Below are 16,980 nucleotides of genomic sequence, written 5' to 3' on the forward strand. Positions count from 1 at the left end.
TTTATTTATTTATTTATTACGATTTACTCCATACAATACGAATACATTATGAATAATTAAAAACAAAAAAACAAAAAAAACAAACAAACAAACAGACAAAAACAAAAAGCAGTGGAGAAGGAGACAACCAAAAGCGCAATGGCACCATACTAGGGATGTCCCCAGTTATTAATAATTTTGCAATACGTTTCTGGTTTATAAGCATGGCCATCACTTTCTCCTCTAGTTGGTTCTGTTACACCTCCTCTGTAACTCACCAGGTCGTACATATTTACCATTCATTCTTATCTTAATGGCATCATGCCATTATAAAAGGCGGAGCCAGCTTTTCGCCCCGAGAGAGGAGGCACTCTGGGTGGAATACAGGATTTTGGAGGTGGGGTTCGAGAAAAGGACCGCCGAAGGCAGTCTTCCTGTCCTCGGAAATGGGATTTCCGGCATTCTGAGACCAAGTGAGCGTGTTATATGATCTCTCATTTTTTTTTTTAATTTAGGGGTTTCGAAGGAGCCCTCCTAGATCCGCCCTAGGGCACCCCCCTATATTAAATAATTGTCAAAAGGTTGTGTTGTATCACTTTGTTGAGAGGTGGTGCTTCTTCCTCTCCGTTTGTCATTCTATTGAACAAATTAATCAATACCTCTTTCTAGATACGTTTTATTACAAATAGGCACGTATCGACAACAAATTTAGCATCATCGGACATTGCAATATTCATTTTTATTAACAAAAACAAGCACAATTTATCAGAATCTGATTCATAAATAGACCTAAATACATCTCTTCTGTTTGTACTTATTCAATTGTTTTTACAAAAATATTCTCCCCGTTGATTATTGATCCCACTTATTTCCCATATTTCTGATTTTATACAATAAACCTTTGGAATCTATCACATTCAGTCTTCCTGAAACCGTTGTAAGCTACCTCTTCTTGAATTGAGATGTGGCACAACTTTATCGTTATTTATTCTATGGCTGTGTCTCACAAGGACTCGGAACTTATTGACCGCGGTCTAGATTTTTCCATCTAGACAGGTTACATTTTGCGGTGAAAAAGCTGCACACTAAAATACAAAACACTGAGTATTTTCTTCTAAAAATATTAGTTCCAGAAAATATTCACATTATGGAAGTGCCAAAAAGCCTGATGACAGAAAAAGGTAAAGAGGACGAGCAAACGTTGGGATGATGTAGCAGCTCTCGTAAGGTCTGACATGAATGGCTTGCTACCCTTTGAGAGAACAATAGAACAAACAACAGAAACAATGCCCCTAGGCCTAAAACAATAACAGCTGCTAACAATGAAGAGAATTACAAGCTTACGAGAGCTGCTACACTTCTGAAACTTTGGTAGATTTAAGTTCAGCTCATTTTTCTTGTTTGCCATATACTTAAAACATCTTATTAACCGAGCTTAGTCGGTCTGTATAGGAGAATCTTGACCTCGGTCGTGTGTACAGACCTAACTACGTTCGATCTGTACTCACGACCTCGGTCAAGACTCTCCCATACAGACCTGCTGCTTGGTAAATAACAGCTAAACACTTCCTATTCCAAACTCAGCACGATTCGCTGGTGACGTGACGTTACTTTTACTCAAGGATACGTCGAGTGATAAAATTTAGAGATCACATCAAACGACAACGTGTGTACTGCAGAACGTTCGTCGGCTTGGCTTTAACCAGCCTCCGTAACAGTTGCGCATGGAAACCACGCCATATCGATGAGTGCGTCTTCACTTGAATAGGGACCTTACGCATATACGACGGCGACGGCGAGGACGACGCCACGTAAAATATGTGTTTCTATTTTACTTTGGAATTTCGCGTTTATTTGGAACTATCCAGTGTATCTGTCGGTATTGAAACTTGCGCCTGCTGAATATGCTACGAATGCGTTCAATTCCAAATAGAAATACGAAAAATTAGCCGTTGTGGTTCGCGTTCTCCAGACAACGCAGAGTTTGGTCATTTCACGTTGTTGTCTTGAAGAGAACGGCAAAGAAATGTACCAAGAATTATAATGCACTTGCACAGCACAGCCATTGTTTTGCTCATTAAACCCTTTGTCTGGTGACGTTCTCGTTGCCGTTGCCGTTGTGTTTTGCGTAACGTCCCTAATTCTCATGTGGCGGTCAAACGAGGAAAACTCAGGTCGCTTATCATGTGAGTTTTCCCCAAAGTCAAATAAATTACCTGAGTTTTCTGCCCTTAACTGGTCAGCAAACCAAATCCAGGCACTTCCGTCATTTTTCTTTAGTTCCTGGTTGCTGTCTATAACTACATCTAGGGTTTACAATATCTTATAGATGCTGCAAATAGCATCAATTTTGATCTGTCCATTCAAATGGTGCATTGATCCAGTTGTTCGCAATCCACTTGTAACCTTCCAATACATCACACCCTCCGTGTAAAGAACGCTCGTCTTGTGGTCCCAGCAAACCAGTCACGTTACTGATCATGTGATTGTACCACATGACAGCAGTGCCTCTCCTGGGGCGAACCAATACATTGGCGTCGTAACAGTGAGAACTTAAATTTGACCGGTCTTTCTCATGATAATCCTACATAAAAAAATACAAGAAACAAAATGTTAAATTTTCCAGGAGAAAGCGGCAAGTGTTCCACTTCACTCCATCCAGTCGTTGGAAGGAGGACAACAGAACAAAGTACTCCATGGAAAAATAAATTCCTTCGTGAAAAAGACCGCAAGGAAACATTACCGTCCGATTGAAATATTTTTCATCCGCAACAGGAAAAGCTGTCTCTCCACCACGGGCGACGTCATTGAGGTAATACAACACTGTCATGTACCTACATCACAAAAAATAGGTACATGAATGTACATGTGGATACTGCCACTCTATTGGTAACAAGATGTGTTTAACATCGCCACATGATATGTAGATTTCAAATGGTTATTGTGTACGTTTGAACATTACTTCTTGATACAAGTAATACACGTTTTCTCACGAGTGATAAAATCTTCACATTTTGGTATTACCGGTAATAGTTTACATGACTGAATAGTATATGGCTCACTGAGATGTTTCTATTCCTTGTTGTGAGATATAAATTTAATCATATGAAACACAAGATTTTCGTCTTGCTTTCAAATTCATTTCAGTGGGAAATGAACTACATTTCATAGAAAAAAATCCAGCGGGTCAGTCAATTAGACTGTTTCAACTTACCTGCACAAGCTGCAATTTCCAGTATCACCCTGACAGCATCTAGAAGTAGAAAAATCCCTTTCATCTGTTGAGTCGTAATGTGCATGATAATGACCATGAACTCCATACTTGACAACCTGGAAAAAATGAAAGAAAGTTATAATTTCAGTTGGTCTGTGAAAAGGTTGTGTAACAACCAAATAATGGCTGCGAAGACAAGTTAGAACAGGAGTTGAGGACAAGAATATAATGCAAAGTAAAAACAGGCACTGATGGTGAAGGAAGGAACAAAGACAAACACGGTTGGTGGGAAAGCCAGTTAGCCAGCTGCACCATCATTTCTCCCATTTGTGCCTATTCATGTGACCTCCATACATTAAAAAAAAACTAGGAGCTGGTTTTGGAACCCGGAGATGTTGATCCCCACTACACTTTATATTAAAGGACCAAATGACAGTGAATCATCACTTGCACTTTACACAAAGACACAAGTTTTTTCATCATCTTCAGGGGTCAATCTGCCCATTATTTAGCTACATGTATTTAGTTTAGGTTTTAGTCAAGCACATAATTTCAGTGTAGCCATAAGTTTTACCTGCAAATCTTCACTGCGCTCAATGAAAACTCTTGGTAGCTTAGTCAACAATATGACCCTATAAATGGAAATGTTCCAATATTGTCAAGACATAATGTTTAACAATGTGAATTTCCTAACACTGTCGGCTACATTTAGCGACAAAATGAAGATAATTCATTCCCAGTAATAATTAGCAACTGAAGATATTCTTTCTTACCTTTCTTGCAGCTCTTGTAACAAAGGATCTGTACTCCCAGTCACTTTCAACCACGTCTGTTGACTTAGTCTTGAACGTTGCCGAGGATGCCTGTCCTCCAAGTCTCTCATATAATGATCAAATGCCAAATGATCACCCTCTAGGCATTCTGTTTGGCTAATTAAACCTTAGAATACAGAATATAAAACATATTCAATTTTTCATGAATAATTGAGAAGCGATAAACTTTTCAGTGATGGAAGTCAGAGGATGAAAAGTTCTTTATTCAAGGTATTAAACCCAACCTCACAATGATACACAATTAACCTGTAAGCCTCTACTAGCATCTTTAATCGGAGGATTACAAACACAGGCTCGTTTTTTCAAAAATCAAATATAAATAATAACATTATTATCAATTAACAAAAAAAAAACACCAAAAGCCAAATTGTAACTATTTAAAATCCTACCATCATTGTCTCTATCAAAGTCAGCTTCCTGTAACCTGGGAGTAATAAAGTCAAGTCAATAACATTAACTCCAAGTCTATCTTATGAGTCTAATTTAAGGAACGTATCACCGAAACCAAAATCCTGGGGGGGAGGGGGAGAGGGGCAACTCCCACATAAAAAGGTCGCGGATTAAATCAAGGATTCTGGTCTCACTTAATATGGCTAAATATGATTTAGGCAAAGTTAGACTCAAACCAATGCAGTCAGCGGTTTCCCCTTTCATGGTACGTGACTTGCGGGGCGGCCCTATGGAGATTTGCAGGGCTGTCGTCTCACATTGCATTGCACGTATTGTGCTGCCAGCTGATCGTTGCGGATCATTTGCTTGTACTTTGGCGAATCTTTGCGGATTCTCGCTCTAAGTATTGCCTGTTTTTGTCGCTTTTGACGTGATGCACACTACAAACACGCTTAACAGCCGGTCGGTGGCTTACGATGCATTGTCTCTCGTGCCGGAGTCCGAGGAAATTCCTTCGCCACCGGTTTCAACGCCAGTGGATTCTAGCGTGGCCTCAATAGCTCCATCCACTATGCCATCATCTGTTTTATCGCCAACGTCTCCCGCCTTTCTGGCCGCCGTCGCAAACGCCGTCCAGCGAGTACTTTCGGCCCAGCCAGTCGCAAGCCGTCCTAATTCTAGTTCTTCCACGAGCGTGGCCATTTCCGGAGGCGTTTCTGCTCCGCTGGCTAATCCTAGCCAACCTGTTGCCCAAGCCTCGTCTTTTGCCGCTTCTGGCGTTGGCTTTGCATCCTCTCCACCGGCCACGGCGACTCCTCTTGCTTCAGGTAGGCCAAATAATTTTGTTGTCCCTGCCTTTGTGTCGACCTTCTCCGCTCCAATTCCGTCGCTCGCTCTCTCGGCATCTTCTAGCACTATCAATGCGGCTTTGCCTTCGAGCGCCGTTAGCGCTACACCGTTGGCTCCGTTGCCTGTGTTGCATCAACCGTTCGTGGCGGGCCCTGGGTTTTCCCCCGTTCCGGCAAAGTTAGTCAGTCAGATCGTGGCTGGGAAGTTCGTTGAACTCCACGAGTTGCTGCCCTCGAACATTGTTCTCACAGAGCCTGAGCCTCAGTTGCTGTTCGATGGGCGCCTTGTGTTAACGTCCCCGCCGAAGAAACCTAAGCGACGCATCGAAGATATTTCCACATGGTTGGAGGCTTTCTGTTTACTGCCTTATCATCGTGTCGTACTTCCCTCATCGCTGGAAAGATCTCCTGCAGTATCAACTCCTGATACTCCGCACATATCGCCAGTTCTCCAGTCGGGTTTGGTTGTCGTACGACCGAGCGTTCAGAGAGAATGCCGCGGCCACTAACCTGACAGATTGGTCGCAACTACACGGCACGCTGTTCAGCTTTCACTCGGCTGGCTGGTCCTCGCGCTCTTCTCGCGATTCTTCGGATGGCCAAAACGAGCCCCGCGGTGCTGCTTCTTCGCAGATCATTTGCAAATCATGGAACCGGGGTCATTGCGTAGCTCCCTCAGCGTCGTGCCGTTTTGCTCACAAATGTGCCAGCTGTCATGGCCCGCACCGCGGGAGACACCCACCAAGCCCAGCTCGTCCTCTTAGCGTTCTCCTGACTCTCCGCCTCCCCGGTCTAGCAGCAAGTCCCGTCGTGTGTAGACTCGCCCACCCCCCTCTTGTACTGTTTCCATTATTGAGTATTTTTGTCCCTAGGTTTGTAGCCATGCCCATTAGGGATCCAGGACTAAATGTTGTACTTGCGGCCGTTCTCGTGTTATTAAAATTGATTGTTTCGTTTGTTACCTTGTCTGTTCATCTGCGTAACTCAGGGGGTTTTGGGAGGGCTATTTAGGCCTTCTTGGGGCTGTGATTTACCGGCACTTGTGTCTCCTGTTCTTTCTCCTTCCTAGTCGGACTCCCCCCAGTTTCTGCAGTCACCCCCTTGCAAGCAGAGCAGTTTGCCTGGGAGTTGCGGTTTCATCCCAACCGGCAGAAGGTCAATTTTGTGTTAAATGGACTACGCCATGGGTTTCAGTTGGGTTTTTCTCCCTCCCAAAAGCTCAAGTCCACGAAGAAAAACACGCCATCCGCAGCTCAACATCCCTCTGTGGTCGAACAGTATTTGGCCAACAAGGTTTCCCTAGGTAGGGTGGCAGGTCCTTTCAGTGTTCCTCGCTACCCGAATCTTCATGTTAGCAGCTTTGGGGTTATTCCCAAAAGAGGCCAACCAGGGAAGTGGCGCCTCATCGTGGACCTTTCCTCCCCAGGGGGTGCTAGTGTCAACGACGGGATTGACCCGAAAGAATTCACCCTTCATTACATCACAGTCGATCAGGTGATCTGCCTAGTCTCCAAACTTGGTCCGGGGGTCCTCATGGCCAAATTTGATGTGGAGGCCGCCTACCGCAACGTGCCCGTACACCTTTCCCACCGCGTCCTTCTGGGGATGAAGTGGCGCGACCAATTCTACGTGGACCTGGTTCTCCCCTTTGGCCTTCGATCGGCTCCATTTATCTTCAACTCCATCGCAGACATGGTGGAGTGGATCCTCGTCAATTCCTACCAGATTCCAGATCTCCTCCATTACTTGGACGACTTCATTACTGCAGGCCCCACCCAGTCCCTCCAGTGCGCACAGAATTTGGCTACTGCTCTGGAGGTGTGTCAACAGCTTGGTCTACCGTTGCATCCTGGCAAGTGTGTGGGCCCCTCTACAGTTCTCGTTGTCTTGAGTATTGAGCTCGACTCTGTCAACCAAGTGGCACGTCTCCCCCAGGAGACGTTGTTACCGCTGCAAAATCTGATCGGTTCTTGGCTTCCTCGAAAATGGTGCAACAGACGTGAGCTTGAAACCCTTATTGGACACTTGCATCACGCTACCAAGGTGGTCTGGCCGGGAAGGACATTCTTACGCCGCATGATTGATCTGCTTTGCTGCTTTCGGAGGAGAGATCACCCCATTCGTCTTAACCGAGAATTTCATCTGGATCTTCTATAGTGGCAACAGTTCTTGGAGGACTGGCACGGTGTTAGCTTCTGGCTCTTCCCAGGACTGCTGCCCGAGGCTGATGTTGAAGTGTCATCCGATGTTGCAGGCTCAATCGGCTATGGAGCGTACATGAAGTGCCACAGGTTTGCTGGCTCCTGGGCTCCGTCCCAGCAGCCACAGTCTATTATTGCCTACAAGGAGCTCTTCCCTATAGTTCTCGCAGCTCATGTCTGGGGACATTTTTGGGTCAAAAAACATGTCCTGTTCCCCTCTGACAACGACGCGGTAGTCCACATCTTAAATACCAGAACGTCAAGAGTGCCTTGCCTAATGCGGTTGCTGCGCAGTCTGTTATTTTCCGCTGCGCGTCACAGCTTCTCCTTTTCGTCCCAACATGTACCTGGTGTTAACAATCAATTAGCTGATGCCTTATCTCGTTTCAATTGGCAGGAATTTCGGCGCTTGGCCCCGGATGCGCAGCCTCTTCCCACGGTGGTACCCCTCGAACTCCTGGCAGATTTGACATCTCCGCCTTAGAACAGCAGTGCTACTCCTTCTTGACCCAGGGCCTTGCCCCCTCTAAGCGTCGATCTTATGCATCGGCCCAAGCTCAGTTTATCTCTTTCTGCACTCAACTTGGTAAGCTCCATTCCTCGGGTTATCCCTGTCCTGCTGACGAATGGACGCTGTGCCTTTTTGCTACCTTCTTGGCCAAACGAATTCAGCACTCCTCCACTAAGGTCTACTTGTCCAGGGTTAGAGCACTCCACATTGAACAGGGGTTTCCAGACCCCCTTGCCAACTGTCTCCGCCTTCAGAGGGTGGTCCACGGTATCAAGTGCTGTCAGGGCTCCTCTTCTTCATCCCGCTTGCCTATTACTGATGACTTGATGTTACTGATTTGGCAGTCTCTGGATCTTCGTCTCCCAGATCACCCCATGTTCTGGGCAGCTTGCTCCCTTGCATACTTTGGCTTTCTCCGCGCCTCAGAGTTCACAGTGCCCAGTCTGGCTAGCTTCTCTACATCACTTTATTTAGGAGTGCAAGACATTGCAGTGGATTCCTTGTCTGCGCCCACGTGCATGCGCGTTAAGATCAAAGGCTCAAAGACTGATCCATTTAGGAAGGGTGCCTTTATCCACGTTAACCTTGGCTGGCCCCCACACTGCGCGGTCCACTCAGTGATGACATATCTCACTAGCAGAGGCGACGTTCCAGGTCCCTTGTTCCTGTTCCAGAATGGGCAGCCTCTTTCGCATGCTTTGCTCACGGACTGGCTTCGGTAGATCCTGGCCTCCGCGAACATTCCAAGCAACTTCTCTAGCCACAGTTTCCACATCGGGGCTGCCACTGTGGCGGCATGCAATGGAGTTCCTGATCACCTAATACAAGCCTTGGGTCGCTGGTCAAGCTCCGCCTATCAGCTTTACATCGGGACCCCCTCGGAGTCTTTAGCAGCCCTCTCCACCAAGCTGGCGTCTTCTCAGTGGCCATCAATCCCCCACTAGGGCTGCATCCACTTCCGCTGGCTGTGGACTACCAGATCATCGGGCTATTGTCAGGCCATTTGCCCAGAAGCACAGCGAACTTGCCCCCCAGCCAGATACCCTTCGCGGTTCTTGTGCCATTTTGCTCAACGCTGGCTTAGGCTTTGCTGGTCACCCGCTTCGCCTCTTAATGCCCGCGTCTTGCTTCTGCTTCAGAGCGCCTTCAGTGTCTTGGCCCGCAGTATCAGGTGGACGTCTGCATGGTCAGGTGTGTGCTGCTCCTTTTTTCGCTTTGTTTGTGTGGGGCTAGGTGCTTGGGGTGTATTTGGGGATTGGAGGTTCCAGGTCACCCTGTTCTCGGGTCCCTCCATTCTCCAAGCACCTGGAGAAAGGTTTTCTTTTTGGTGGTTCCCGCTTCCAGGGTTGCCATGGACACCTCCCCTTCCGCATACGGCTTCTGCTCCCTGTTAACCTTTCAGGCACCAGTTCCCAAGCTCATCTATTTGTGACGAGTTTAAATGTGGCTAAATATGATTTAGGCAAAGTTAGACTCAAACCAATGCAGTCAGTGGTTTCCCCTTTTACGGTACGTGACTTGCGGGGCGGCCCTGTGGAGATTTGCAGGGCTGTTGTCTCACATTGCATTGCACGTATTGTGCTGCCAGCTGATCGTTGCGGATCATTTGCTTGTACTTTGGCGAATCTTTGCGGATTCTCGCCCCTTCCCGTCCCTCCCTCTTGGTTGCTGGTCTCTAGGTAAGTACGGGTCAGGTAAGTTGTTTCCACTGATTCAATCAGTGTGACGGTGCCAGTTAGCGGCTGCCTTTGGGGGTGGTTCCTGCTTTCAGGGTTGCCATGGATACCTCCCCTTCCGCATACGGCTTCTGCTCCCCGCTAACCTTTCAGGCACCAGTTCCCAAGCTCATCTATTTGTGACGAGTTTAATTCATGATGAAACACCACTATTGTTAGCTGTCAAAATATCTTTTAGGGTGTACTCAAAAGATTAATAATAAAAACACCCATATTTCCGATAAATTTTTAGGTTCAATTTCTGCAAGGCCCTATAGTTTGGTCTACAAGTGCAGGCTCCTTTCTTGAACAGTGGCTGGAAATCAAACATATTCCATTTTAAGTGGCAACTTTTAGGTGTCAAAAAAAGCTCTCCCAGAATGGTTTTTTATTAGGGTTTAATTTAAATTTTCCAATGGGCATCCCCGACCTTTTCATATTTGAAAAAAAGTCTCACCAAAAGTGCTGTAAGAAATGTATGGAGATCAGTGCTAATTAGGGAATTTGATAGTAATAGATTTCCAACAGTAGCTATTAAATGTAGACATGATCATAGATGCGAATGCGGCCATAACACTACTGGAAAAGAGACCTGAAAACATTTTCAAGCTTTGAACGGGATTTGAACCTACAAATTTTGCGATACCTGTGCAATCATCTCTCCCAACTGAGCTATCAAAGCCACATAAGAGCGGTCGTGTGTGGGTTGGCCCACACAGGAACACAAATTAGGAAATTTGGTTTCAAACTTTGGTTCTCACCAAATTAAACTTTACATAGCTTTTCTTCCCAAAATACTTACTATCCAACATATGATATACAAAGCAAAATGAGAAAATATTTGTACCATGATGTATGTTCCTGTAGAACCATTAACTTATTCTGTTTATCTGAAACTTTTATGTTTAGGATGATCTCCTTGTCATTGCTGCCATGGTTTACATAAACTTAGCCATCTTCCAGGTATAATATTTTGAAAGAGGCTAACACACTCTTTAACTCTGAGCACTACATATTATTATGAAAAGCAATCAGTAAATAAAATCTAGGTTATTAAAATAGCTTTCCATGCCACATACTTTAAGCACAAATCACTACTTACATTTGATCAACATCAGTATCATTCACTGACAAGTTCATATCCTTCCTTATGAACATAGCAAACTGAAAAGTGAAGACCACTAAATGTCATTTTAATTTGACAGAAGGTTAAATTATTTCTCAATTAAATTTCACATGTTTATACATTAGTCAAAAAAATTCACTGTGTCATTCACGAAGCTATCCATACCCCTCCTACAGAAGGATTTTTAAATTGAATCCCCCCACCCCATCACTCTGGAAATTCCAGTTTCAGTTCATACTTTCTTTTTTTAAAATATTAGCTCTTCCCCCCTTGGAATTTTCAATAACCCTCCTTGAGGTGGGTAACCTATTTTCTCTGGAAGAAAACATTGTTTGCAAAGTGATTTTTCAAAAACTCATTAATAAGTCATAAAGAAAATACAAAGGAAATGAATGTGTAATGAGTGTCTTTAAATTTGATAAAGACACAGCTAAATTTTACAGCCAATTTTCTCCAGAAAAAATGATAACAAAATGAGTAGATCTACCACAAATGTTTTTGAAGCTGTTCAAAAAAGTTGCAGCATGTGTTTTATCTGGTTTAAAACACTGCTATTAGATTCTTAAACATTACTTAAAACCTTGTTTGGCATACCTCTAATGGTGAGATCTTGCCATCACTGTCTTCATCTGCACTAGCAAGCAAATGCTGACAGTTTTCATTCTTTTCTTCATCACTCAAAGCTACACATTTAATAAGACAAACAAATGAAGCAAGTACATGAGTAAGCAACTGAGCAATTTAGACTGATTAAACATTTGAAATAAACATATTAACTTATAATAATCCTGGAGAGGGGATGCCCATGATGTATTTAAAGGACGAGGTTGCTCAACACATCATAAATTTTAAAAAGAACTCTTAAAAGGTACCAACTGAAGATAAGTCTTTTATGGGCATGGCTTGAAATTTTTTTCACCCCAAAGAGGTACCTAATTCTAAAACAACACAGAACCTCCTGTCAAATCTTTTCAGCTCAACACCCTAAATTAGGTACAGCAAAAGCTCCTGCTGTGGACCTTTTGAGGCTGAACAGCCTAAGAGCTACCAAAGCTACTTTTTTAAACACTAAAAGGTATGACAAGCACCCCTGTGCTTTTCATATAGGAGTTCCCCCGGGATAATAACTCTCTCCAAAGGCTAAAAGTTCACTGATTAAGCTTTGTAGTGAAAATCAGACTTTTTGTTAGTAGGCATTTCTCCATCACCTTCATCCTCATCAGGATCAGGCATTGTTGTGCTTTCGTACAGACCCTGTTCACCAGCAAGTTTGATTATATGATCACATTCCTCGGCACTCAAGAAATCAGGTATTTCTAGAAAGGTAAAGAAAATAATGTTAATTAAATTCATAAATATTTAAAGACTGATAGTGACTTGACTGTGTACATATTTGCAATGTTTTAATATTATTGGTACATGTAAACACAACATAAAAAGTTCCATTTTGCTTACTGATGTTAAATCTGTGTAAGGGATCTCAGTGGCCCTCCTTTTTTTTTCTTTCTTTCTTTCTTTTTTTTTTTTTGCTCTTATCCTTCATGTATTACTTCTGTGGAAAAATATAACTAAGGCCTAAATAAGTCAAAATGTTTTTAGATCCCAAAAATGTTCATCTTTTCTCCATGCCACTTCCCCCCTCCCCACCTCCTTTATAAAAATGCTGGACAGGCATGTCACTGAATCAAGAACTGAAAATTATATCAAGTAATTAAGTGATAGCATGATGAACACATGTTGCTTACCGAACAGAAGTGGTCTCAAGCTTTTAGTAATTAACTGGTGTTTCATGTCCTCTTTCAACTGAATGTCTTGAACATGGCCAACCTTATTTGAGACAATAAAATTAAGTTTGAAAATGTGAAACAGTATAAGGCCAGGCCTGTAAGATATTGAGTCTGTATATTGACATCTCCATAGCAGGAACAATGTTAAGAGTAATGTTTGATAAACATTGAGTTATTTATGGATATCCAGGGAATTAACTAACAAAACTAGAGTTTTAAAACTATGTTCACTGCAATAAATTATATGAAATTTATTGCCTTCCAAAACACTGACAAAATTACTGAAAATTGACAGTCTCATTAATTTTATTCCATCAGTTTGGTGATATATCTTTTGCAACCTGCCCAACTTCATATCGAGATTTTACTGTGTTTATCTCTTTGAGAACATGAAGTGTATTTTTGTTTAGAATCAACAACAGTTCATTTGCAATTGGCAAACTGATACCCGTTGACTAACGTTAATTTTCGAGTTCAATACCGGTAATTATTATTTTCGCACCTTACTCATTTTTCTGTTTCCATCATCAACAATCAATGGTCATCAATTGATGTTACAATAGCTGATATGGATTTTTTTTATTTCTTTGATATACAATACAGACAGAACGGCCTAAGAGTACAGCCGCTGATTACTTGCACACAAGAAACCTGGAGAGTCTGGAGGTTATTAAATTATTAAGTTTACTATTGAATTACTTAAATAATGTAACATGTAAGACCAGTTGCTGTAACTGTCATGTTCTGAAAAACTGTTAACTTTTATCCAGTCCAGTGCAAATAGGAATTCTACCTTATAACTTTTTCAGCAGATGCATTTGATGCTTAAGCATTAATTTCGCCTCACCTGAACACCATCTAATCTTACAAGTTTCGGATGTTCCTTCACTTCCGCGTTGCAATCTTGATCTCTCGCCGAGCAAGTCTCAGGATCAAGAGAAACCACGAAGAAAAATCCACAGAAAACGAGTTCAATAAACAAACTAAAGACTACCAGCAGCATGATCGAAACATTTCCGAAGGCGGAATGATATTGCAATAACAATAAGAACTTACGATGAATCTCGTGTTTTTGTTTTAGTCCACGTAGACAAGTTTGTGCAGGATTTTGACAGGCGTTTCATCAATCCAGACTGCGAGACTCGTTCCCATTTTTTTCTTCTTCTAAGGCCAGGGGCTTGGAACCTATAGATTTTGTGCGCGCCAGGGAGTTTTAGCAAACCACGACGGCGACGGCAACGAGAACGTCACCAAACAAAAGGTTTAATGAGCAGAACAATGGTTCTTCATGTGCGTTTTGAATCCTTGTACATTTCTTTGTCGTCCTCTGCAAAACAACAACATGAAATGACAAAGTCATACGTATTTTGGAGAACGTGTACCGCAATGGCTAATTTTTCGTATCTTCCTTTGGAATTGAACCGGCTGTCATTACTAATTCAGCCTGAGCAGGTTTTTAGACCGATGGGCATACTGAACAGATCTACACAGTTGCGACACTCGAGGGTAAAATATAAATCCGTTTTTCACAAGGCGTCGTCCTTGACGTCGCCGTTGTCATTGCTAAAACTCCTTATGCCAAATTCAGTTCGGATTCAGTATATGACAACAGGGTCTGGACTATCCTTCCTATCTGATTGCTCCAGTAAAAGAGAGCATTTTTCAATTTGAGTGACTTAAAAACAAAGTAAGACACAGGCAATCCGATTAATGAACAAATCAATACATGTAGCTGACAGGAAAAGTGGAAAAAAATCACGACTGGTTTTAGTTTTAAATCTAATTGGATGAAAAAGTGGCGCGAGACTTTTACGTCAATCACGCAGCGAAGTAATGTAAAACCAATTTCTTTTCAAAATTCGAGTGAAAACCATGCTAAATATTTCAAATAATGTTAATCAAATGGTTCAATTTAAGTTTGAAGGAAATTTTAATTGACTCATATCAACAGATCATGGTCTCTTGGTGATATACGAGACCTCCAACTGAATAGAGACGATAGTGAACTTTTCGGAGCAACTTCAGAATACCCGGCTACTTTATTTACATGTGCCGGTGTGCTTTCAAGAACGAGGTATATAACAATAGTTGCTATTCTTATTCAATGAGATGCTAATAAGTGGCCGGGTATTCTGGAGTTTAGCTAACTTTTCTTTATTCACAGTCTTTCTTTTCTCTTCAGATCAACTGAAAAGCAATCTCTGGATCAGTGTAGCCCCAAGGCTTTCATTTATCAACAATTTTGACTGGCGATTGCTATTAAATGGAAAATCCGAAATTCTATTCTTTGTACTCCAAAATGAAGGCCTTTCTTTCTTTAGACGTATTTTCTCAAGAATAGAATTTTATTCCATAATGTTTTTCCAATCTTGTACATTCATTAATGAAACTCAGTTTTCGCACTGAGATTTTAAAATGGTTAAATAAACTCGGCAATTAGATTCCTTTGATAACCCCCAGTCGATATTTGCCGATATATCGCTCTCCTTAACAACCCTAGGATTGTAACCAAATTTTCGAAAATTTGCTTGCATCATTGTCAGTTATTATGAATTAAAATAATTATAATAAAAATTATTGGTAATGCGACTTACCCTTATAAGTTTCCATTGCGTGTTTTCAAAGGGAAAACGCAAAGCTTTCATAAATGTTCAAACAAAAAGAAAAGGCCTTCTGGCAAATTTCCGGTCGGCGTTAATTTCACATAAAGCTCAGAACTTTGTGACAGTGATGTGTTTGTACACACCCAGAAAACGCGCGCACTAAATGAATAAAAATGTACCTTGCAATGAATCAATCCGCTTTGACTGAGGCGATCGAGTCAAACGGAATCAGTCGCATTCAATAAAATCGTCGTTTACCGTCTTGTGAGATGTGACAAAGTCAGAAGCGTTTTACAAGAAAAACAATGTGCGCTGCACGAATTGTCAGCTTGTCCATCTTGAATGGTTTCCTTAGCACGTTCGGAAGTGTCATGAACTTCACAGTTGCCTTCGTGATCTTCAAGAACAAAGATTTACGAAAGGGTCTAAACCTTTTAATTTTGAGTCTGTCCTTGGCGGATCTTCTGACCAACGTCTTGGCCCAGCCAATGTACATTTACTTGCTCGTCAACGAAAAGGAAAAAAATCTTAAGGCGCTGAATAAAGTCTTCCAATTTTTTGCCTTCCTGAGTCTGCACGCGTCAACCAACAACCTTGCCGCCATAACTCTGTACCGGTTAAGAGCTCTCGCCCGGCTTTTCAGACACATCATTCTTATAACGAGAAAACAAGCGTGGATTGTTATTGTAATAGTTTGGATGTTAGCTGGAATTATGGCTTTTGTTTTCGATATGGAGCCAGGAAAATCGGCCGCCCCATTTCTTCACCTAGCGGTGATTCTAGCGTGGATTGGAAGCTATGTCGGTATTTTCTGGCTTGTGCGCAAACACAAGCGAAGGATTATGTCTAAGGAGGGAATTCCATCAAGTCCTTTCATGATGGCAAACTTGAAATACGAAAGCGAGGCAGCTAAAACCTCTGCCATTTTAGTTGGTACTTCTCTAATCTGTTTCTTCCCAGACGTGGTGTTTGAGCTCCTCGGAAAAGCCGATGAAGTCAGATTATTGTGGTGTTACACTCTGCTTTTTACTGGTGCTGTTATAAATCCGTGTGTTTTTGTCTGCAGGAGTCAGCAATTCAGAGCCGCATTTCGAAAAACTTTTCAATGTTTGTGAATACGAAGAAGAAATACTATTTCACTGTCAAGGATTTCTTCTAAAGTGTGCTCGAATTATATATAGGCTTCAATTTCTTCAGATTTCTTCAAGGAGAAGTAAATGTTGTTAAAAAGAATCATACTATACTCAGTCAATTATATTTAGTTAAAATAGTTTGTATAGGTTGTCAAAAATATAAATGAATAGACAACTCTTTAAAAGTAATGTTACCGTCGCTATGTTGTTGGAGAATAAAAAAGTTACCCTAATGTTAACTAATGCACTCTTTATTGTAACAAATGGTTTATTTCCAGAGGAAAATAATCCTTAGCGTCTTAGACTGATAAATTCAAACGCTTGATAAAATTTTGTAAGAGCGCAAGTAAATAATGCCAGTGTAGAACGGAACTGACATCGAGTGGATTGTCGCAGTACTTAGTAAAGATTGAAGTGATCAAGTTTTCCTTGCCTTTATTCAAAATGTTTTTCAGTAATAACTTGAAATTCATTGACACGGGTGACAAAAAAACTAAAATTGTTTCCAGTGCCATTTTGGTTTTAGAACCGAATTGGGCAAGAATTTGAAATGGACACCGCGTTAAGATCAATCGATTAACCTTTTTGGTGCGTAAATATTCCGACTGCCCATGTCACTCAAAATTAAAGGTGTTAGTCT

The 16,980-nt window shown here is 42.1% G+C and overlaps 2 protein-coding genes and 2 pseudogenes across 2 annotated transcripts; 3 read left to right on the forward strand and 1 right to left on the reverse strand.

The window, feature by feature from the left end:
• Positions 1–686: 686 nt before the first annotated feature.
• LOC110065857 (transmembrane prolyl 4-hydroxylase-like) lies at positions 687–15,258 on the reverse strand. The gene is made up of 12 exons (XM_089298786.1): positions 15,199–15,258; positions 13,452–13,931; positions 12,563–12,644; positions 12,026–12,133; positions 11,412–11,500; positions 10,794–10,855; positions 4,416–4,450; positions 3,967–4,132; positions 3,768–3,825; positions 3,194–3,309; positions 2,723–2,813; positions 687–2,563 (listed from the first exon to the last, which is right to left on the reverse strand). The coding sequence occupies exons 2-12, from the start codon at positions 13,605–13,607 to the stop codon at positions 2,324–2,326; spliced, it is 1,203 nt and encodes a 400-aa protein (XP_089154912.1). The 5' UTR covers positions 13,608–13,931; positions 15,199–15,258; the 3' UTR covers positions 687–2,323.
• Positions 4,623–6,082, forward strand: LOC149106333 (uncharacterized; annotated as a pseudogene).
• Positions 7,763–8,920, forward strand: LOC149106334 (uncharacterized; annotated as a pseudogene).
• Positions 15,259–15,290: 32 nt separating the features above from the next.
• Positions 15,291–16,579, forward strand: LOC110065856 (melanocortin receptor 5-like). The gene has a single exon (XM_020773024.2). The coding sequence runs from the start codon at positions 15,513–15,515 to the stop codon at positions 16,320–16,322; it is 810 nt and encodes a 269-aa protein (XP_020628683.1). The 5' UTR covers positions 15,291–15,512; the 3' UTR covers positions 16,323–16,579.
• The last annotated feature ends 401 nt before the right edge of the window (positions 16,580–16,980 follow it).

This window comes from Orbicella faveolata, unplaced genomic scaffold (genome assembly GCF_042242905.1).
Source record: "Orbicella faveolata isolate gen_17 unplaced genomic scaffold, um_ofav_v1 contig_3, whole genome shotgun sequence".
Taxonomy (NCBI): Eukaryota; Metazoa; Cnidaria; class Anthozoa; order Scleractinia; family Merulinidae; genus Orbicella; species Orbicella faveolata.

What these genes read in the sequence shown, in the direction of transcription:
- LOC110065857 (XM_089298786.1), bottom strand. Translation starts at nt 13,607, where the DNA reads ATGCTGCTGGTAGTCTTTAGTTTGTTTATTGAACTCGTTTTCTGTGGA. An exon ending in TGATCCTGATGAGGATGAAG is followed by an intron (nt 11,501 to 12,025) that starts GTGATGGAGAAA and finishes TTAAATGTGTAG; the next exon opens with CTTTGAGTGATGAAGAAAAG. An exon ending in TTACAAGAGCTGCAAGAAAG is followed by an intron (nt 3,826 to 3,966) that starts GTAAGAAAGAAT and finishes TTCCATTTATAG; the next exon opens with GGTCATATTGTTGACTAAGC.
- LOC110065856 (XM_020773024.2), top strand. Translation starts at nt 15,513, where the DNA reads ATGTGCGCTGCACGAATTGTCAGCTTGTCCATCTTGAATGGTTTCCTT.